Genomic DNA, 22,866 nt, shown 5'->3' on the forward strand with positions numbered 1-22,866 from the left:
TATTTATTGAGGAACAGCGAGGGGAACAGGCCTTCCTGTGGGTTTGGAGGTTGTGTGAGGGAGTGAATATGGGACCAGGCTTATATGGGGTCTGAGCAAGGAGGCAAGTTATTGAAAGTGTTGCTAGGTCTAGGAAGTTGGCCCACAAAGGGTTGATTACAGCGGGGTCTAGGGGAGATATCCTGCCTGCATATCAAAGCAGGTTCAGGTTAGAATACTGAGGTTCCTGCCTGGTGTCTGTATGGGCCTGAGCCAATAGGGTTGGGGTCAGTCCTTCACCAGCGATGCCCGAAGTTCTGAAATGGCTCCTCCCCTAGAACATAGTGATGGCTTGAATGCTCTCTTAAGGGAAAGCAAGAAGATTCATGGACTCCTCTTATGGAAGGTCATCAATACCCTTCCCTATGCTCAAGCAACTTCCCCTTCCTGCAAGTGGCCCTGGGTTTGCCCCTGATACAAATCTGAAGGTGGACTGGCACCTCTCCCATAAAGTGACCAAGGAGGCTGTGGACATCATGTATGGCTATGTTTTTCTTTTAAAGAAATCAACTGAGGCAAGGTGCTATGGCTCATGACTATCATCTTAGCTACACAGGAGGATGAGATCTGAGGACTGTGGTTCAAGGCTAGCCCAGGGAGAAAAGCCCCCATGAGACTCCTATTCTTCTGGCACTGTGGAAGAGTGCTGTCTTGAGCAAAAAGATCTCAAGGACAGCACCCAGGCCCTGAGTTAAAGCCCCATGACCAGGAAACAAAAATCAACTGGGGTCCTCATGGTATGCTCAAAACTTGATTTCTATGGTTTGGATAATGAATTAAACACACAGACGCTCTACTGCTGCTCAAATAATTCATTTATTAAAGTTAATGACATGTACTTGCTGCTGAGTTAATGAAGATAAGAAACACACCCCTGGAAACACTCTCGTCTTGACAGTACTTACATTCTCAATAGCATGGGAAGAAGGGCCACAGATACACACTAAATTCAAAAAACTGAGTAGGCATTTAGAGATGGAAAACGTTGTGGATAAAGAAACACTGGACACACAGCATAAGGAAGACTCCAATCTGAAGACAGAGTTTCACTTTAAATCATGCCCATTAACATGCTAGCCTTGTGCCTGTCAACTTAGATGCTTTGCCTCTGCAGGTGTGTGATCAAAGGCCAAAACTGGCACTGCCAGCCTATGACCCTGGAAACTATGTGTTTTACATTAATGGCAGGGTTGTTTCTATCTGGTTTTTTTTGTGGTTTTTTTGTTTGCAATTAAAACAACTTTGAAACATTTCTTATTGACAATACACTTCCCTTTAGGTGGCTCATGGTGTCAAGGGACCAGGGTGTTTACAAGAACAATTATAGTTAATATTTCCTTTAAACTTGGCTTACCTAAACTTATTCATTAAATGAGGTCCTACACTGTCCCTAAAAGGAAAAATAAAAGGTGCAGTTTCTATTCCATGTGCACTGGGGTCATGGAGATTGCTCTCCAACAGTAGCTAGGCTGAGTACTCTGCACTACCAGCACATTAACAAGGTCATGTAGCTGAGGTACATATCCAGCAGGAATTTTCAGAGAATCCAAGGTGAAAAAGATATTGTTGTCCACCACCCCATCTCTTCCACACATACTGGTAATGAAGACCTGTGATGAGAAAGGATGAGATTAAATGTGGGAAAGCATCATCCATCCTAACAGGCTTTGCACAAACCACAATCTTGAGATCTCAGCCTTCTGAGTAGCTGAGATTCCAGGTGTGAGCCACCTGTGCCTGGCTAGAAGGATCTATTTTATTTTAGGTGTCCCAACACACCTGATAGAATCCTGAGCAACAGAAAACAGCACTTTAGGAAAGTTAAGAAAAACACAAAGGACCAGTACTTTGTGTACAGGAAATACCTAAAACCCATACTTCATGCATAGGAAATACCTGTTTCACATGACTGTATCTCAGAGGCTTCACAGAGATGATCTTCCTGTCCTGCATTTCTGTTTTAAAGGAAAACACAACTTCCATCAGGTCACCCTCGTAAGGCTCAAAATCTAAAACAGCCACAGAGAGAAATCAAGTTGAAATACATGTATTACTTTTGATAAGGTCACATTTCACAAGTTATCTATCATAAACCTTAAATTATATCTACGGTTTGTTTTGAACCATCCAACTCCTTTAACCTATAGACGTTTACAGTCCTACAGATGTTGGTTTTCCTATACTAATTGGACAAATTCACATGGGATAAAGTGTCAACTGTGCTTGAAGCCAGTCCTTCTGTGAGCATCACAGGCTTTACTAGGCAGAGCTGAAATATCTTTGCTAGAAACTGAGAATGTTGTGGTAAACTCAGTGTTAGAAATCCCATGCTGGAGATAAAAACATTGGTTTTGGCATGTGAATACGAACAGAAATTTGGAACAAAGCATTATAGTCAACATGTATTCTTAGAAAATCAAGGACTGATAGAGCAGATATGTACTTGGAATTGGTTTGGGGGCAAACATGATTGATAACTGCAACTGAATATTCCATTCATTCAACTGATAGAGATAGAACCTCTATTAATGAAAATTTCTAAGAATGTGAGTATGTATTTATATATTTTCCAAAAAAGGAGTAAGGAACTGAATGGAAAAACAGAGATCAGCAGGGCCACATGGGTCTTTATTTCCTTCCTTCCTTCCTTCTTCTTTCCTTTTTCGTTCTATCTCTTTTCTTCCTTCTTTCTTTTCCTTCCTTTCTTTCAAGGAAGGGTTCATTTTTAGCATAACAGGTTAAAGGAGAAAAGAGAAAAATGTTTCTTGCAGTACTCAAAGCAGCAGTCTGTTATGTTCTCAAATAAATATATTTGGTCATGATGTATGGCAAGCCTCCAATACTTAGGCAATGGTCTTGTTAGCCAAGATGGGCCTTAATTAGTACTGTAAAATAGGGAGTTGTCCATAGGCCTTCCCACAACATATGGACAATAGATGAGCTTTAGGGCTTCCCTTCTTCAGATAAGCAAAGATGAAGATTTTTATCATTTCAAAGAGAGGGTACTTTTCTATAGCTAGCTCCCTTCACAATGTTTGTAATTTAACATTTAAGTGCTGGAAGCTTACTTGTTTTGTTGGTTTGCTTCTTGGTTCCAACTTCTAGCCTTTTAATATTTATTTAGTATTTTATATTTAATAACTATAAAGTATATTTTATATAAACATATTTAATATAAAAAATATTCTATACTATTGAGTTAATACAATATAATGTTGTATGTATTTTATAAAAATAAATTTAAATATGATAAACATAAATTTAATAAATATATATTATAAAAATAAAATCATTATGTGTGATATATAAATGTATTTTATAAAATATAAAAGTTAGGATTATATGTTTTATATCTTTATGTATAATATAGTATTGCATTTTGGATTTGATAGTTTACCTTTTTTTTGGTACTGGGGATCGAACCCAGGACATTGCACTTGCTAGGCAAGCCCTTTGCCACTGAGCTACCTCCCAGCCCTGGATTTGATAGTTTATAAATATATATAAATATAAATTATTTCCCTCACTTGATATGTATCTGTCTCCTGCCACATCTCCTCCCTAAACAATTTTGGTCCATTTTAATCTTAAAGTGGCTGGCAAGCCAGTGGCTCACACCTGTACCTAGCTACTCTTGAGGCTGAGATTTGATGATTGTGATTCAAAGGTAACCTGTGTAGGAAAGTCCACGAGGTTCCAACTAACTAGCCAACAGCCAGGAGTGGAGCTGTGACTCAAGTGGCGGAGCACTAACTAGCCTTGAACAAAAAAGCTCAGGGTCAGTTCAGGTCCTGATTTCAAGCCACTGAACCTGCACAAAAGTGTTGGGGGAGATGTACGTGTGGCATGATGACAGAAACCAAGGAATTGCCTTTGGAGCTTAGCAGATGAATGTATCTTTCTTCACAGAATTGAGGACTCCTGAGCCAAGTGTTTGGAGACTCGGATACCAACTAAAAATCAACTTCTAAATTTCACATCCAAGAACAGTACAATAGGGAGGTATATTGTACAGCTGGAACAGTGTCTCTCTTTGTATCCAAGCTACAAGGCAGTTGAGAATTAAGCAGGTACTTTAAATTTTTTTTTTACTTTTTTTCTTTCCACTCATATTTCCAAATCTAGCTGGTCAGGGGATGGCAGGAGTATGGAGTCCAGATGGAGCAGTTTCTAGCCTAGGCGACCTTCCCCAGTGCAGAACAGTGTTCCTGCTGCTTTGCTCAGTAACATCTTTTTGGTCACGTCTACCTTACAAGTAGACGATGAGGGCTTCATACTCAAAGCCTGGTAAACCCCATATCTAGAAATCTCTATTGTAATAAGGAGGTCAAATCTGGCTGGCACCATCATTGCCCACATGGCAAGTTGGACTATCTGGCATCTTGTCTTGATGGGTGTGCCTGGATTCCTACAGGAAGGTAAGTCCCATCCCCAGGTAATGGGTGTTCCTGAATCCCAAGAGACAGGGGTTACCACTTAGCCTATAGGTTATTGAACCTGTCAGTCCAGTGCCTGTAACTAGGAGCTTCCTGTGACCCTATTTAGGGTCTGGCCAGCTCAGGCGCCATTAAGCCATGCCACATGTCTCCATGTTTGCATGCTGTGTCCTGGCTCCTAGCTCATCTCTTGTCCCCATGGTGTTCCAAGTCAGCTCTCCATCGGAGCTGAGTTGGTTTGTTGGTATCATTTTTGTTCTTTCCTCCCTCTCTGGCCTGTTTCCTGATAGTGTTAAGGGCATGTGTGGGCTGCAGGAGTTACTTAGAAATTTTCCGGAAGTAAGTCTCTGTCCTGTTTTGTGTTACATGTTTCTCTGAAACCTGGGACCGGTCCATCTGGAACTTCCCCAATAAATTCATCTTTTTGCTTGAGACTGTCTCTGAGTGGTGGACTCTTGGATGGATGGGGAATGCCCTCCGGTGAACCCCCATAACATCTATTGAACTGTATCCAACTCAAATACCATTTGTGAGGGGAGGGTGTGAGGGGAGAGGGCTATCCCTGGGCCTTGAATGTAGGGCCTAACCATTGTCCTGAGTTTCTTTTGCTCAAGGCTATCACTCTACAACTTGAGCCATAGATCTACTTCTGACTTTTTTGGTCACTTGTGGATCTTGAACTCAGGGTCTAAGCACTGTCCTTGAGCAGCTTTGCTCAAGGTTAGCGCTCTACCACTTTGAGCCGCCACAGACTTTCCTGCTCTGGCTGACTAAACTGTGATTCACAGATCTCAGCCTCATAAGTGTTGGGATCCAGCCTTTGGACTTGACGGGGGACTAGACGCCACCCTTCCCCCAGCCCTGGGGGAATGTGGAAGCAGGCCACAATTCTCTGGGTCCGGAACCAGAAGAACCGGCTTTGCAAACAACCCCCAACTTTCTCGCCAGCCCAGGCGCCCCCAGTCTCTCCCTGGCGTGGCGCTTTTGAGTGGCGTTAGCTCATGAGGGGGTCATGTGACAAGCTCCCAGCCTATCAGCGTCGTGGCCGATTGCCTTCCCTTCCTATCATTTCCCTTTACCCCCGCCTTAATAAATCACATTGCTCTTGAAGCTTCTCCGAGACCCGCGTATGCCTGGCTTTCTTTACTGGTAAGGAGGTGGGTAAGCGTTCTCGTTCGGCCACATGCACGTGAGGTCAGTGCTGGCTCCCCCACCCCATCCTGGCCTTACCTGCTGGCCAGGTGACCAGGGGAGAGGGTGAGAAAGGGAGTTGTGAGAAGCGTAGCTGAGCCTTGATCCCCACGCCAGGGGAGGCAACCCGAGCCTGACATTTTTTTGGTGCCCAGCGTGGTTTCGCAACCCACGCGAGGAAGTCTGGCTCCCGACAGACCCTCACGGAATTAGAGTGGAAACTCTGGGACGCGCGGTCCTCCCACCCAGGTCAAAAAGGGGATGGGACAAATTCAAAGTAGGCGAAGAAATTCGCCCCTTGAAATCCTGAAGTTCACCCTCCAAAACGCAGGGATGAATATCTCAGAACCATGTGCCATGCTTATTTGGCAGGAGCTAAATCTCAGGGTCCCATGGCTAACTGGAGCCAACTCACTCTTGTGGGAAACTTGGGACCGACTAGAGTGGGAATTACAAGAGGCAGAATGGGGAGGAGAACTCCCACTGCGAGCCATTAAGACCCGCAAGGCTTGCTTCTCCTCGGACACAGGGGGGAGTCCCTGGATTCAGGAGAGGGCAGCCGGAGGGAATTTTGATCCGGAGGGGGCCCCCGACGCCCTGCTCTGAGAGGCCTAGGGACGAAAGCACGTTTGGTCCCTGGGACCCCAATCCAGGTGCAGCTCCCGCGGCAGCCGGGAGACACGCGGTGCAGCTGCCGGCTCGCTACCCCTCCCCCATGGGAGGCTCGGCTCACCTCTATACATATGCAGATTTTGGCAGCCCCAAGCGGTGGCTTTACAGCCCCCGCGGCCTCAGCTGTGGCGCCCCACCACCAAACACAAACAGCCTGGCCGCTTTTGAATTCAGAGCCTTTACCCCTTCATGGGAGTTGCAGAAAATTACAGATTTCCATGAGTTCAGGACGGTGGTCCTTGAGAGAGGCGGGCCGAACGCGCCCAGGGCAGAACATCTGCTTTACGGCCGACTTTCAGATTCCCCACCGACCAAGGCAATAAACAGCCTGAGGCCCTCTGCTGGGCAATCCCCATTGTCCCCAAGATGAGGCCAGAGACAGTAATCATGATATTTGGAAAGAAGTTCCGAGTCTTAATTGACACCGGAGCAGACCAGACCATACTAAAGAAGGAGCTAGTGCCTCCGTCGTGGGACCTAATACCCGGCCCCCAGATGTCGGGGGTGGGAGGCACAGCTGAAAGTGAAACAACCAGAGACTGGCTCCCTTGGTATGATATGAATGGTGGCAAGGGAGTAGTGCGTCCCTTAATAATGACCAACTCACCAGATAACTTGTTGGGATGAGATATTTTGGGAAAGATTAAGGCTGCGGTCATCACAGGCCAGGACCTGTCAGGTGGCCCTAGTGGCTACTAAAAAGAGCCTCCCTCTGAGGCCTCGGGGCTGGAGGCTCCCAATTCTTCTACAGAGCCTCATCCCCAATCCTAAGGGCCACGGTTCCTACTGTCCCTGCCATCCGCGCCCCGATTTGGGTGAAATGGTGGCCTATTCCCTCAAACAAATTAGAAAAGTTAAAGGAAATAGTTTTAGAACAACTGTCCCTTGGGCATATTAGACCCTCGCTGAGCCCTTGGAATAGCCCTGTATTTGTTGTACAAAAGGCCTCAGGTAAATGGAGGATGGTACAGGACCTAAGAAAAATTAATGAGCGGATAGTCCCTGCAGGCACCCCCTTAAGGGGGCTGCCATGGATCCCCTCTATTCCTCGGGATCTTAATTTTATTATACTTGACATCAAGGACTGTTTCTTTTCCATTCCCCTCGACCCCCAGGATTGCGAGAAGTTTGCTTTCTCTGTGCCCTCGGTTAACTACCAGGGGCCTGATCAGAGGTATGAGTGGGTAGTATTACCTCAGGGCATGGTTAATAGTCCTGCCTTCTGCCAACATTATGTGTCACAAGTTCTTCAACCCCTTCAGAACCAGTCAGAATTATTCTATACATTTACGTAGACGACATTATTATTGAATCAGCAAATGTTCAAGTGCTAGACTTGGCCTATAGCAAGGTACAAACACTCCTACAAAGAGGAGGGCTGCATATAGCCAGTGACAAGGTTCAGAAAGTATACCCCTTTAAGATCTTGGGGGCAGAGCTTAAACTAGACTCTGTGTGCCCCCTTAAGCCCCAGTTATCCTTCCAGTCATCTTATACTCTGGTGGAGATGCAAAGACTGTTAGGTGAGATTAATTGGCTAAGACCCTGGCTTCACCTGTCTACGGAGGAGCTGCTTCCGCTCCATGACTCTTTGAAGGGCAAAGCGCCCACTGATGTTAATTACAATAACTCCATCACTTCAAACAGCCTTCCAGAAAATCCAATTGGCCCTAAATAGGGCACAGCTGGCACGCTACAAGCCTGAGTGCCCACTTTGCCTTTGGATCCTCCCCGGGTCTGAACTTTCCTCAGCTGCAATTACCCAGTCAGGCGAGCCTCTCCAGTGGGTGCACGCCTCAGTGGGAGGAGCTCCCAGAGTTTATTCCCAGCTAGACCAGCTAGCTGACTTGGTAATTAAGGGCAGGGATACTTCCCTGAGACATTATGGGCGAGATCCCGATGTGCTAACTATTCCCTACCGGTTGTCAGATTTTGAATGGGTCAGAAGGAATAATGCACGTGTGTCCAGTGCCCTGGAGGGCTTTATGGGAAAGGTAGATTGCCACTATGGCACCTCGAGGTGGGTGACCTCATTTTCCAGGCTACAATGGACGCCTCCTGTGCTTTTCTCTACCAGGCCTCTTGTCAAGGCTGCCAATGTGTTTACAGATGGGGGACGAGCCGGCTCTGCCATAGTGGTGCGCTCCGCCTCGCCCCCTGCCAGTGGGAAAGAAAACACCCATTACTTTGAAGCCGTCACTGGCTCTGCACAATTTAAAGAATTGTATGCAGTCGCCCTGGCACTGACCCATGTCAAACAGCCAATGAACTTGTTTTCTGATAGTCTGTATGTGGTTAATTTGCTACCCAACCTGGTATGTTCATACATTAAATTAGATGAAAACCCAACCACTCCTCTGATGATTCAAGTCAGGTCTCTGTTAAAAGAGTGGGGTGAGCCTATATTTTTACAGCACCTTCGTGGACACCAAGGACTGCCTGGGGACCTGGCACAAGGTAATCGTATGGCCGACCAGCTGGCCACTAATGGAACCATCATAGCTCTGGCCATTGTACAACCTCAAAACCTTCAAATGGCCAAAGGACTCCATGAGCGTACTCACTTAAATTGGAGAGGGTTACATCAGAGATTTCCTTCAATTCCTATAAAAGACTTAAAAAAGATTATAAGGACTTGTAATTCGTGTATGCCTTTCATGCAAGTCCCTCCCCTGCAATCTCCAGGGGTGAACCCAAGAGGTTTGAAACCTAATGTAATTTGGCAGACTGATGTAACCCACTACACTCCTTTTGGAAGGCTAAAATATATATTTATGTCTATTGACACATGCTCTGGCACGTGTTGGGCCTCTCTGCATATGGGGGAAAGAGCACGGCATGCTGAAAGCCACTTCTTACAATGTTTTGCTATCCTAGGGCTGCCTTTACAGGTGAAAACAGATAATGGACCTTGCTTCACCAGTAAGCCTTTACAGGCGTTTTTCCAAATGTGGAATATTAAACATACCACTGGAATACCATACAACCCAAAGGGTCAAGCCATAATTGAGAGGCACAATAAGACCCTGAAGGATCAATTATTAAAACAAAAAGGGGGGGGGAAAGCCCCCATGACCAGCTGAGGACAGCGATGTTTACATTGACTATTTTAAATTTCTCTAAGGACCAAACTCTGTCGGCTTTCCAGAGACACTGGAACACCCTACTTAAAGGTGGAATTCCTTTGGAAGGACCCCCTTACAGGGGCATGGCGAGGCCCAGACCCACTTATCAGTGCGGGAAGGGGCTTCGCCTGCATTTTCCCAACTGGGGAACCGAATCCAATCTGGATACCAGCTAGAGACTTAAAATATTGTTCATCAGAATAGCCACCCAAGGGCACCTGCCCTTGAGGGATGTCTACCCTTGTTTCCTCTCAGGAAAGCAAAGACCATGGTGGAATTCTCTATGGAGAAACGGGAAAGCCTGCCTGTACCAGCGATGGACCCAGTGTCGGCCCTGTTTCTTCCCTGGACCTTCCCTGGCGCCCTTTGGAGTAATGTTTGCTGTGGCAGCATGGCCCACAGCCTTGCACAAGGACCGAAGGAAAATTTTGCACACTGTTGTTCCTTCGCTCCCCCCTTTGCTGCTTATCTTAGGGGTCCCCATTGGAGGGAAATAGGAGCTAAAGGGTTTGGACACCTTAATGTTTTATGATAAATGTTTACAATAAGCAAGGGATTGACACCTTGCTGCAATGTTTACTATGAAGTATTTACTAACCTCAGTTGTTAAGTCACCAGCACCCTGGCTGCCAAATCGCCAGGACCTGAACCTGCCTCTACCTCACCATCAAGGGAAGGAAGAGCCATCTGCGCTACCTTGAGTGACACCAGAATGGACCAGGATTCCTCTATTTCCTATGGACTGAGCCAGATAAGAGACCCTCCATTGCATTGTGCCTGTGTTATAATTGCTCATGTGTTACAGTTGCTCATGTTTGCATTTGCCTTGTATTACGATTGCTTATGCTCATGTCTGCTTTATGGTCCCATTTACATTATGTTTACATTGCCCTGTGCTAGACACATGGGTCTCTTATATTGTAAGCGATAGGCCAGAGCTATCTAGATAACAAGTGGCCTTTGGCCTTTTAGCCATATAGGAACCCCATGGGGCTCGTCACTCAACCCCTAGGACCCGCTGCTCACTGAGGTCTGCTGGCATGAGAGAAAATTATCAGGGCTTTCTTTCAAGTGCCAATCCCACTCTCCCCGAGTCCTCTCATCGGGCCCGCCAGCCCGGCAGAAAGGTCAGCCTGAAGAGCTAGGGCGTTAGCCCAAGACGGGTACGACTCCCCATGTGGGGGGCAACCTAAGACACGGCGCGTTCTCAAGTAGGGCGCCTCCTGCTGATCAAAGAAAAAAAATAAATGTAAAAGGGGCAGATGTTGGGATCCAGCCTTTGGACTTGACGGGGGACTAGACGCCACCCTTCCCCCCAGCCCTGGGGGAATGCGGAAGCAGGCCACAATTCTCTGGATCCGGAACCAGAAGAACCGGCTTTGCAAACAACCCCCAACTTTCTCGCCAGCCCAGGCGCCCCCAGTCTCTCCCTGGCGCGGCGCTTTCGAGTGACGTTAGCTCATGAGGGGGTCATGTGACAAGCTCCCAGCCTATCAGCATCCTGGCCAATCACCTTTCCTTCCTATCATTTCCCTTTACCCCCGCCTTAATAAATCAGATTGCTCTTGAAGCTTCTCCGAGACTTGCGTATGCCTGGCTTTCTTTACTGGTAAGGAGGTGGGTAAGCGTTCTCGTTCGGCCATGTGCACGTGAGGTCAGTGCTGGCTCCCCCACCCCATCCTGGCCTTACCTGCTGGCCAGGTGACCAGGGGAGAGGGTGAGAAAGGGAGTTGTGAGAAGCGTAGCTGAGCCTTGATCCCACGCCAGGGGAGGCGACCCGAGCCTGACAATAAGTAGCTAGGATTACAGGTGTGAGCCACCAGTGACTGGTTCAAATACCATTTTCATAGTACAAATTATTGCTTTAGGTAGATAAAACCAAAAATCTATATCCAATATTAACAGATAGAGTTCAACAATGAATACATGGGGGGGGGGAAGTGTTAGCATTTCCCATTTGTTGTTTATTAATAACAGAGGAAGGGTACCAGACCAGGAGTAGCATGTCTCAAGAGACATCCAGCCAAATGCTGGAAGTGGAGCTGTGGCTCAAGTGGTAGAGTACTAGCCTCGAGCAGAAGTGCTCAGGGACAGTGCCAGGCCCTGAGTTCAAACCCCGTGAATGCCAATGTGGGCAAGCCATCCCAGCAACAATCGTCTAGATCCCTGGAACTCAGCCAGTTCAGGGAACAAGGATCATGGAGTGGAGTAAGAGGAGAATGATCACCTCCTAAATGGAGTCACTTTATCTCGCCCTTTTAAAATTAATCAGAGCCAGGGGATCAAGAGATAGTAGCTTGTCCATCTAATGTCCATACCTGAGTATAAGAACTAGCCAACCCATCCAATTTTTAATTTTGTGTCCTAAACCCTTCCTTTTGCCTTAATATTTTTTTGACAGCCCCTGCCTCATGAGACTTTTAGGCTTCATTCAAAGACTGGCATCTACCACCAAGGGACCCTTCTCGCCTTCTCCAGGAGGGGCCACATTTCTGCCTTTTACCCTTAATGCTGACGCCCCCCCCCCGCCAGCAGGAAGCAGCCACAGAGAGTCTTCGTCCTTTTTCACAACTATTAAAAGGCTGGAATGTAAGGTCCATCTCTGGAGGGCTCCATGTAGATGCCCCCACCTCATTAAGTCTCCACCCAGTTACCTGGGTAACCAGAAGACCTGGAAGCAGTCACCTCCCCCTTCCCTAAGGTCACATCCACCTGGCCACATCCCCTGCCCCTGCCCTAGAGAAGGCAGGGCTAGGTGGGGGTCACCCCTTCTCTCTCCTCTCTCCCTTCTCTCCGGCCATGGATCATCTCAGCCACAGGCCCGCAGTTCGGTAATAAACTTTCTGTACTGCCTGAATATCACATGGGGTTCTCCTTTACCGGCTTCCTACTTTAAAAACCTAACAGGAACTATGTCTAATGCACATTTTTTTTTTTTTTTGCCAGTCCTGGGCCTTGGACTCAGGGCCTGAGCACTGTCCCTGGCTTCTTCCTGCTCAAGGCTAGCACTCTGCCACCTAAGCCACAGCGCCCCTTCTGGCCGTTTTCCATATATATGGTGCTGGGGAATCAAACCGTGAGCTTCATGTGTAGGAGGCAAGCGCTCTTGCCACTAGGCCATATTCCCAGCCCCTCTAATGCACATTTTAAAGCATTTTCAGTATGAATACTGTCCTTGCACACTTGTAATACTGTGAAAGTAGAAACCCAATACTTAAATGGACAAAAATTACACAAATATTTGTAACCATGCAATAAATGAAATGAAACAGCAGGAATTTTTTTAAAATACTGCATATTATCTCTCTGTACATCAGTTTGATAATAAAAATTTGAATAAAATAAAATAAAATAAATAAAAATAAAATAAAAATAAAAATCAACCATTAACAAAAAAAAAATAATGTGTATTTAACGGGCACTGGTGGTTTACACCTGTAATCTTAGCTACTCAGATTGAGATCTGGAGGATTTCAGTTTGAGGCCAGCCTTGGTAGAAAAAATCTGAGAGATTTAATTTCCAAAATAACCAGAAAAACAACTGGGTTAGAAACATGGCTCAAGTGGTAGAAGTCAGCCAAGCAAGAAAGCCAAGCGAATAGAAGGCAGACCCTAGGTTCAAACACCAGTACTGGCCAAAAATAAAATTTAAAAATATTGTCCACATCAATCATTCGAGTGTGCTTGATTCAAGCCAAATGTATTGGAGAAATAGTTCAAGAAGTGAAATCCTCTCATCCAATAAGCCTGTTCAATTTCAACCCTGGAGATGATGCCTGTAACTATCCCCAAATTCAACTGCTAATACTAAAAAATTAGATAAAACCCAACTTCATAGCTTACAAAATGTAAACTGTACCTTTACAAACAACATCCAGAGAGAAGTAAGTTGAGGGCTTAAGGTGCTCACCACCACCCACTTCAGAGGCAGAGCCAAGGGTGAGATTCATTTTGGTGTCTGATGGTTCACCACCATAACAATCCTCACAGAAAGCATCCACCTATAAGGTAAAGAAAGACTTGCTTCAGAAATGACAAAAAGTAATAAAATAAGAACAAATGCTGAGCTGACTTTTAAAAACAAACAACTATCATAAACATTGGTGAATATATATTCCAACTTTCAAAAAATTCCAGTAGATTTTCAGGCATGATTGTTGTAATTTGGGTGAGTGGAGGAACATAGTACAATGATTTCTCAATTGACACACGTACAGGAATATCTTTAAAAATCTACCCAACAGGCCAGGTGCCTGTGGCTCACACCTGTAATTCTAGCTGCTTAGGAGGCTGAAATCTAAGGATCACCGTTTGAAGTCAGCTTGGGCAGGAAATGTTCCAGAGACTCTTATCTCCCCTTAATCTCACACACAAAAAAGCCAGATGTGGAGCTGTGGCTGAAGTGATGAAGAACTACCCTTGAACAACAAAGCTTAGGAACAGCACCTAGACCCTAAGTTGAAGCCCCAGACCTGGACACATAAACTAACAAAATCCCTAAACCATAAATAAAAGTTGCAGTAGGAACCAGGAAAGGCTGAAATATGCTATAATGTTTCAGAAATGCAAACATTTAGTCATAAGTAAGGATAATTAAGTGGATATGTTAACCCCCCCCAACAATATCAAGGCTATGCGATTGTGTTCAATGGCACAAGGGGCATTTGTACTCAGTGAAGGAAAGGTGAATCCTTTCATTCAGCATATACATGGGGGCAGCAAGTCATTCACAAAACTTATCTGCATCTTTCTCTCACTTGCTACCTTTAAAACAATGACAGATTGACTATTCAGATATAAACAAACAAATAACTTTCATAGGACTAATCCCAGTGATAAATGTGTCATGAGTGAATTCTGACTGCTCCTAAAAGTAAAAGTTGAAAGGCAAACTTGGGAGATATGCCCACCATAAAAGTCCTACTGAAATTCATTATTTACCTGACATGTCTCTGACAAATAAGTAATTCTAAGAAAAGCTGCTCTATTTTCCCCAAACTGATAAGGAAATAAATAAAATGTATTCCTTAGATGGTCAAAACTTTCAGAGATTGATAGTATGCAAGCTGTCCCATTCAGCTGCTTATAGTGTTGGTAAAATGACGATGAGTAAAGCTAGACAAAAGATGCTCATGCTTGTTATCAGGAAGCTGAGCTCCAGAGGATCTTGGTTCAAAGCCAGCCTGGGCAGAAAAGTGTTGAGACTCTGTCTCCAATTAACCAGCCAAAATCTGGGCTGGAGGCCTGTCAATCACATTTCTACAAATACAGAGATTCATTACCTGGGAGGGGAAAAAAAGGAACTTGCAGAAAAATATATACTTCATACTTATTATTCCTAACCCCCCCCTTTAAATGCAGAAGAACAGTTAACAAAGCACATATATGTATGTATATATCACATATCAACAATAGGGTATAAATTGATGCTTTTGATAAAATGAATAGCATCAGTAAAATGAAAGCAGATGTCTCCCGCAGTCATTTTAGTTGATAATGAAATGCTACTTTCCCTTTTCTCCCCTAGGTCCCTCACAGAAGCTGGAGAATAGCATCCAAAATACTGAACTGTCCCCACCTCACAAAACTTGCCTTGATTGCTTTCCATCCAAGACTTGTTTCATGTTCTTCCACAACTGCAACAACTCTCTGTCCAATTCTCAGAGGGAGATCACCAGTCACATTCTCATAATGGAAGAAGATGGAGTCATCAATCCAGCCATGATCACTAAAGGCCTTTGTTACCACTCCTTCCACAGTTTTCACTTTATTATTCTCTACAATAAACACAGAAGAACATAAATAATTAAAAATACATGCATGCACTACTAATAAGCTCTACCATAGGAAATTGTGTTAAACAATGATCAAAATTCAGAAATAAAGCGAGCTAGACTTGAGATACAGGTGGCAAGGACAGTAGGACACAAGGACGGAGGGTGCAGGATCCTGGGGAACCAATTGTCCAGGTGGAAATGCAGGTTGTTCCATTTCTCACTATGGCACAGTGGCTTCAGACCCAAAGCAGTTGGGTACAGAGGCAAGAGCAGATTCTGGGCTCCCACTGCCTGTCTTTGAATCACAGCTCCTCCCCCCATCTTCTGTAGGAAAATAAGCACATTTGTTAAGCAGGTGCAACTGGTACCCATCTATACAATCAAGTTACTACCAACACCTTCCTGGCTGGGATGGAGCTCCATAGCATACTGTTTGCCTAGCAAGCACAGCGCTCTGGCTAATACCCCAGCAACACAAAAAAGGAAAAACAAACCAAAAAAACCCTCAAATTGTCTGCATCTTATAGTGGTTACAAACAGTAACGTGTGTACGTGTGTGTGTGTGTGTGTGTGTGTGTGTGTGTGTGTGTGTGTGTGTGTGCTGCAAATGTCAGGGTCTCCTTTAATTCAGAGAAGGCACAGGAAGAGATTGCCAGGCCTGATGAGGTCATGAGAGCTCATGCTTTGATCACAGGTTCTCCTGTTTATAGACTCAGTAGCTTCAAGACACAGTGCATAGGCTCACATCTGTCCATCAGTTTACCTGTACCATGCTGTTCCTCAGTGCAGCACACCTCCCTTCCTGTTTCCCAGTGCTGCACCTCCTTCTTGTCCTCCAGTGCAGCAACCACTTCTTTATTGCCAGCACACTGTCCAGCAATGGTGTACTGGACTGTGAAGGTTTCTTGGAAAGAGATCTAGGACCCAGGCCCATATATCATGGCAGGGTACATTGCACAACAACATTCAAACTTCTTAGAACTATGAAGGCCTTCCATAGCTTAGAGTGAAACCTAAGAGGGTGCCCTATCTGCATCTAGAAAACCACAAAAAATTATTAATTATTATTATTTGAAATAGTCATGTGACTTGAACTATCCCTGGGCTTTTGTGTTCATGGCTACCTTTCTAGCACTTTGAGCCACAACTCTGCTTCTGGGGAGTTTCCTGCCTTGGCTAGCTTTGAACCATGATCCGCAGATCTCTAAGACCCATACAGACACCAGGCAAGAACCTCAATATGTGAACCTGCTTTGATATGCATGCAGGACATCTCACCTAGGCTCGCCTATAAACAACCCTTTGCGGGCCCAAGGAAAAGCCCCAACTTCCTAGACCTAGTGGCACTTTCAATAACCTACCTCCTTGCTCAGACCCCATATAAGCCTGGTCTCAAATTCAACCCCCCTCACCACCTCCCCGCCGCCCCCGCACAACCTCCAAACCTACGGGAAGGCTGTGCCCCTCGCTGTTCCTCAATAAACAGTCCTCACCTGTTGATGATCGAGTCTGGCCTATTCCTTTTCTGTTCTACTCCATTTTTCCCAACATATGGTGCCGAAACCCAGGAGAGGAAAAGCACCAGGAGTGACTGGGTTCCTCCACCCGCCTCCTGGCAGCCTCCCATCCAGCCTTTTCCTCCTCTGAGGCCTTTCTCCATCGGGAGTGCAGAGCCCGCCGAGCTTACTTTGGGCTCAACAGCCACCTGAACCAACCTCATGGCCTTTGCCTCCATAAGTGGTGCATGCCTCATGGACGGCCACCCCCTGTGGCTTGAGGTACTATTGGCCCCCTGCATAAACCCAGAAAAGACCTCATCTCCCCCTATTCTCTCTCCCTCACCTGTCCCTGGACTCCGATCTCCAGGCAGGAGGCTCTCCGCCCTTTGACCTACCCTACCTACCACCACCCAAAAGCCTTCGGGACAAGGTAACTAACTAACTTAGTCCATGGCGGAGGCGCCCCTATACAGATCTGGGGACTCCAGGAGTCCCCCACCTTCCTGTCTGTAGGGTCCCCAGAGACTCCAGGAGTCTCATCCGTTCCTGATCCTCTAACACCCTTTAATTAGGACCTTTGGGGACGCCCTCTCCTAATTATTGGGATCCTTCTTTTTGCCTTCCCAAAGCCTCGGGGATGCCTGAAGCGGCCCAACAGGCTCCATAGTCCTACCAAATTTTCCAAATTATCTCCCGGAGACAGCCCATTGGCATTTCTGTGGTCTAACCTCGGCTGACTGAGTTACAGTCCAAAAAACTGACATGTTTGCCTACCACAATCTGGCCTCAGTAAACTATGACCACTATTGGCCTGAATTCTGACCCTTCGATTTTACTATCACTGATTTCAACACTTTTCCAATGAAACAGCGAAGGGTCCGAGGTCCCCTACACCCAAGCCCTCCTCTGCCTCCACTCCAGAGACCCTGCCTCTACTCTCCTGCCTTGCTCAACAAGTCCTTCTCTGCTATAAGCCTCCCAGCTCTCTCCTCTAGAAAGGGAACTTTCCTTGCCCTGTAGCAATCTCCATCTCCTCCCTTTTCTTTCTGTCTCTGTCTCTCTCTCTCTGACGATCTCCAGACCTGAGATCATTTTCCATTACATCACCTCCATTCCCTCCGACAGCCCTTGTGCCCTTGAGAATGAGACATAGGCATGGTCCCAAGGACCCCCTCTAGGTTCCCTCTTAAAGGCTAGCCATCCTGGATTAGCATTCCATAATCTCAAGTCTATTCTCCTTCCTAGCTCCTGTAACTACATTCCTCTTCTCTTTAGCTGGTCTGGATTCTCTAAGTAAACACTGTCTGCTCCAAGCAAACTTCTTCTGTTGACCTTTGCCCTCTCTAACTTCTCTCCTTTTTCCTTCACCCAAAAATCTTATAGCATGCCCAAAATAAATCTAACCTTTTTGACTTTGGGACCCAGACATTAAACCATTCCTTTTCTCTTTCCTGAGCCTACTCACTTCAAAATCTGGATTCTTTTTTTTTTTTTTTTTTTTTTTTGGCCAGTCCTGGGCCTTGGACTCAGGGCCTGAGCACTGTCCCTGGCTTCTTCCCACTCAAGGCTAGCACTCTGCCACTTGAGCCACAGTGCCGCTTCTGGCCGTTTTCTGTATATGTGGTGCTGGGGAATCGAACCTAGGGCCTCGTGTATCCGAGGCAGGCACTCTTGCCACTAGGCTATATCCCCAGCCCCAAAATCTGGATTCTTAATTTCTCCCTTAAGGCAAGCTGCAGAGTAAAATCTCTCCTCTCACCTCTACCTTGATAGCTCTATTCAACTGCATCCTCTCTGTATAAACCTGTTCAGCCACCCCCTCCCCCAATTCTCTTTACAGGCCTTGGAGACTGACACCTAGGAAGAGACAAAGGACACATGGGGCGTTTCTGGAACCCCTGACTCTTTCACCAAGCTTACTCTTCTTCTCTGTTCTAGGTGTTTAAATATCCAATTCATATACTAATGTGCCTCAGCATCAGAGTTGTTTTTAAAGGTTTTCTGTTCTTGTTATCAATGTTTGTTTAAGCATGGGGATTCTGTTAAATTCTGTTTGTTGTTTGCTAAATCTTAAGTTTCGTCTTGTACTTTCTTTAGTATTGCTAGTCTATCTAAAACTGACCATGTGGTTCTATCATATTGGGCAAAATAATAATTTTGTCACTGGAATTCCAGAAAACTTAACTCCTAGACGTTCCTTTCTAATTATGCCTCAATGTCCCCTTTAGGTACTTTAGGGACTTGCTTTCTAGACATATATATCTCATTATATATACCACTTTATATATACCTTATATATACCTCCTTATATATACTTCCCCTAAAATCCACCACTATTTTCCTCCTCCAAATAAAACCAGACCTTGGTCACCTCCCTCCCCAAACCCAATCCCCAGCCTTCTCTTCCCTTCCCTCCTCCCAGAAGTAAATCCCCTAATCTGGGACACTTCATACCCTGCTGTGGCCTCCCACCATCAACCAGTTCTTATCTCTCTTAAAGACCCCACCACTTTTGTAACCCCAAACCAATATCCAGTTTCTTTGACTACCTGCCAGGGCTAAAGCCTATTATTCTCCAAAGCTTATTATTCTTCTCCTTCTCTCAGCCTCTGTCCTATCTCCTATCCATTCTCCTCATAACACTCCAATCCTGGGAGTCAAAAAGCCAAATGGCTCCTATCACTTGGTTCAAGACCTCCAAAAAATTAACCAGGCAATTGTTCCAACATGCTCTATTGTGTCCAATCCCTACACTCTACTCTCCCCTGTAATTGCTCATTCTTTTCTTTGACCTATGATCACCATATACCCCACCTGTAGGCCCCTTTTTGCCTTTACCTGGGAAGACCCAGACACTCTCCAGGCCCAGCAGCTAACCTGACCGTGCTTCCCCAAGGGTTCTGTGACAGCCCCCATTATTTTGGTCAAGCTCTGCAAAAGAATTTGGCCTCATTAAATCTCTCCCCAGCCTCCTCCTTCTATATGTAGATGACCTTCTTCTCTGCAGCCCTTCCACTGACTTAAACCTCAAACTCTCTCCTCTCCTTAACTCCCTTGCTTCCTGGGGTTATGGGGTCTCCAAAATTAAAGCCCAGGGGGCTGGGGATATGGCCTAGTGGCAAGAGAGCTTGCCTCGTATACATGAGGCCCTGGGTTCAATTCCCCAGCACCACATATACAGAAAACGGCCAGAAGTGGCGCTGTGGCTCAAGTGGCAGAGTGCTAGCCTTAAGCAAAAAGAAGCCAGGGACAGTGCTCAGGCCCTGAGTTCAAGGCCCAGGACTGGCAAACAAACAAACAAACAAACAAAATTAAAGCCCAGATATGCCAAAGATCAGTTATATATTTGGGACTAACCATTTCCCAAGAGGGACAAGCTATACCTCCCCATAGGGTTCAGGAGCTCCTCATCTATCCCCTGCCTTAACCCAAGCAAGCCCTCTTGGCCCTCCTGGACCTCTTTAACTTCTGTATCTGTATCCCCAACTTTTCTCTTTAGCTCAACCTCTGTGCTCTGCCAGTAAAGGGCCCCTCCTGTTACCCCAATCTCTCTCACCTCCTACCCACCTCAGCTCCTCCTCAGCTCCTACCTTTTGGCAGTTAATTCATCTCAGGTATTTTGCCATGGTGACAGAAAGAAGACTATCACAGGTACTTATACATGCCCCCTTAGGAAAGAAAACATAATTCATGCCAGGGGCTGGTGCTTCACACCTGTAATCCTAGCTACTCAGGAGCTTGAGATCTGAGGATCATGGGTTAAAGCCAGCATGAGCAGGAAAAGCCATCAGTCTCTTATCTCCAATTAACCACCAAAATGCTTGATGTGGAGCTGTGGTTCAAAGTGGTAGAGTGCTAGGCATGAGCATAAACAAACAAAACAAAACAAACAAACAACAACAAAAAACAGCTCACGGACAGCACCCAGGTGCTAGGTTCAAGACCTACAACTGACCAAAAAAGTTTACCCTCATACTGTAAATGTATAAAGAAACCTTCCTATAATCGTAGCACTTGGGATGCTGAGGTACAGGATCATGGGTGTGATGCTGGTCTAGAAGTCAATATACCATGTCTAAAAAGAATGCTAGATGGCTTATTATGAACAAAAAGCATTCTATATATAAATGAACTTATTAAAATGGGAGGGGATAGAAGAAAATAAAGATAAAGGAAAGAGGGAAAAGCAGAAAAATAAATACAAAATCCAACAAAAGTAGGCATCTGTGCCTATTCACTTTGCATCTATAGGAGAACTATTCAAAGGTATCTGGAGAAGTTGGAGGAGGGGGAAGATGGCTTCAGGAGAAACTGTTTATTTTTCTTTTTAAAGGTTGTATTAGCTGGGTGCCGGTGGGTCAAACCTGCAATCCTAGTTACTAAGGAGGCTAAGATCTGAGGATCAAGGTCCAAAGCCAGCCCAGGCAAAAAATTCTGTTGAGACTTATCTCCAATTAATCGCCAGAAAACTGGAAGTGGTGCTGTGACTGAAGTGGTAGAGTGCTAGCCTTGAGGTGACGAGCTCAGAGACAGTGCAGGACATGAGTTCAAGCCCCATGACCTGCAACAAAAATATTGTCTTGGCTGGGTGATGGTGGTTCACACCCTGTAATGCTAAGCCATCCTCTGTAAAAAAAAAAAAATTTTAAAAAAATCCGAGCGACAATTGTCGCCAATTAACCACCAGAAAACTGGAAGTGGTGTTGTGGTTCAAGTGGCAGAGTGCTAGGCTTGAACAAAAAAAAATGGTCAGGGACAGTGCTTCAGGCCCACGAGCTGAAGCCCCATGACCAACAACAATAATTGTGTTGTTATGCAACCCAAGGCAGCCGTTAACTCAAGATCTTCCTGCCACCACCTCCGTAGTGCTGGGACTAGTGACATTCGCCACTATACCCAGCGCAAAGACTTTTCCTGGCTTTATCAGCAGCACTTTGGAGTAGAGTTTGGGTTGTGAGTGATCCGGCACTTCGGGTCAAGGAGTTGGTGCATGTTGTTGGATGGTTGTGACATGGGGGCTGGGGGTGGGGGTGGGGATGGGAAAACAGGGTAGCGAATGAAGGACAACTGAACATGGAGGGTGAGAAAGTAGGAGGTCGGTCCGAGTGAGGGCGGAGGGGCAAAGAGGCAGGAGTGGAGTTATTTGGGTTGGGGGTAACAGTGGGGGATGAGGGGGGCAGACCCAAGAAGTCCGAGATGCTAACGTTATACGATGTCGTCTCTCCGGGTGCTGAGAGGCCTACCCAGTCCCCGAGGCCCCAGATCTGCTGTGTGGGAAGCAGACCCCAATGGGCCGGTCCCTCCGTCACGTGAAATATGACGTGAAACCTGAGGTGAAACGTGAGGTACCTTCCAGGAGACTCTGGTGCTCCTCCTTCTCCTCCTCTGACATCGCTTGCTTTCCAAAAAAACTAAGAGCTCTGGAAAAAAACCGCTGCATGGTGCCCCGGTGGGCGCGGCCCGAGCCTCGCAAGCCTCCGACGTGAGCGAAGCTTCTGTGGGGCTCGGCCTCTGGATCGTTCCTTTGAGCCCAAGAGAACGCCGTCATTCAGCCAATGGGGAGCGGTTTCACCAGGGCTGACCAATGAGAACCGGTGCTTGAGTAGGCGGGACTTCGCGAGTCTTGCTGCCACTGCAGGTGGTGAGCGGAGGCGGCTTGGAAGGCCACCCTCCAATTCCCGCCAATTGGAGCTTCCTGTGCATTTCCTACCTATAGGTTCTGCCCTGTGCGACCTTTCGGGAAGGCCCATGCCTGCCTCGCCAAGCAAGCCGCCCTGAGTAGGCAGGTGGGCTCCAAGGCCCAGCTCCAACATCGTCAGCCTCCTTGCCTCACCGCCTCCAGATCCTTTCCTTTTCCTCACAGGGCCAGGCTTACTTCCCTCACCCACTCCATCCCAGCATCTCTAAGCAGGAGCTTTCTGTTCCATAGTAAATGAGAATACCGATGATAGAGAAAGCCAACCGTTCACATTTAATTGGATCACAAAGCACATGCTGGCTACCACGTCTGCTGGTGGGTTGGGGCTGTGGTTCAGCACAACCGCCGCCGTGGTTCTGAGAGACAGTTTCAGTAGGAGCCGACAAGGAGATCTGTCGACGATGCAACAGTATGTGGGGAGTTTGGGTT

General features: G+C 46.2%; 1 protein-coding gene across 1 annotated transcript; it reads right to left on the reverse strand.

The window, feature by feature from the left end:
• Positions 1-1,400: 1,400 nt before the first annotated feature.
• Positions 1,401-22,131, reverse strand: LOC125344136 (cancer/testis antigen 55-like). The gene is made up of 5 exons (XM_048336744.1): positions 22,089-22,131; positions 16,004-16,132; positions 15,056-15,240; positions 1,936-2,064; positions 1,401-1,649 (listed from the first exon to the last, which is right to left on the reverse strand). The coding sequence occupies exons 1-5, from the start codon at positions 22,129-22,131 to the stop codon at positions 1,458-1,460; spliced, it is 678 nt and encodes a 225-aa protein (XP_048192701.1). The 3' UTR covers positions 1,401-1,457.
• Between the last annotated feature and the right edge of the window lie 735 nt (positions 22,132-22,866).

This window comes from Perognathus longimembris, chromosome 28, assembly GCF_023159225.1.
Source record: "Perognathus longimembris pacificus isolate PPM17 chromosome 28, ASM2315922v1, whole genome shotgun sequence".
Classification (NCBI taxonomy): Eukaryota; Metazoa; Chordata; class Mammalia; order Rodentia; family Heteromyidae; genus Perognathus; species Perognathus longimembris.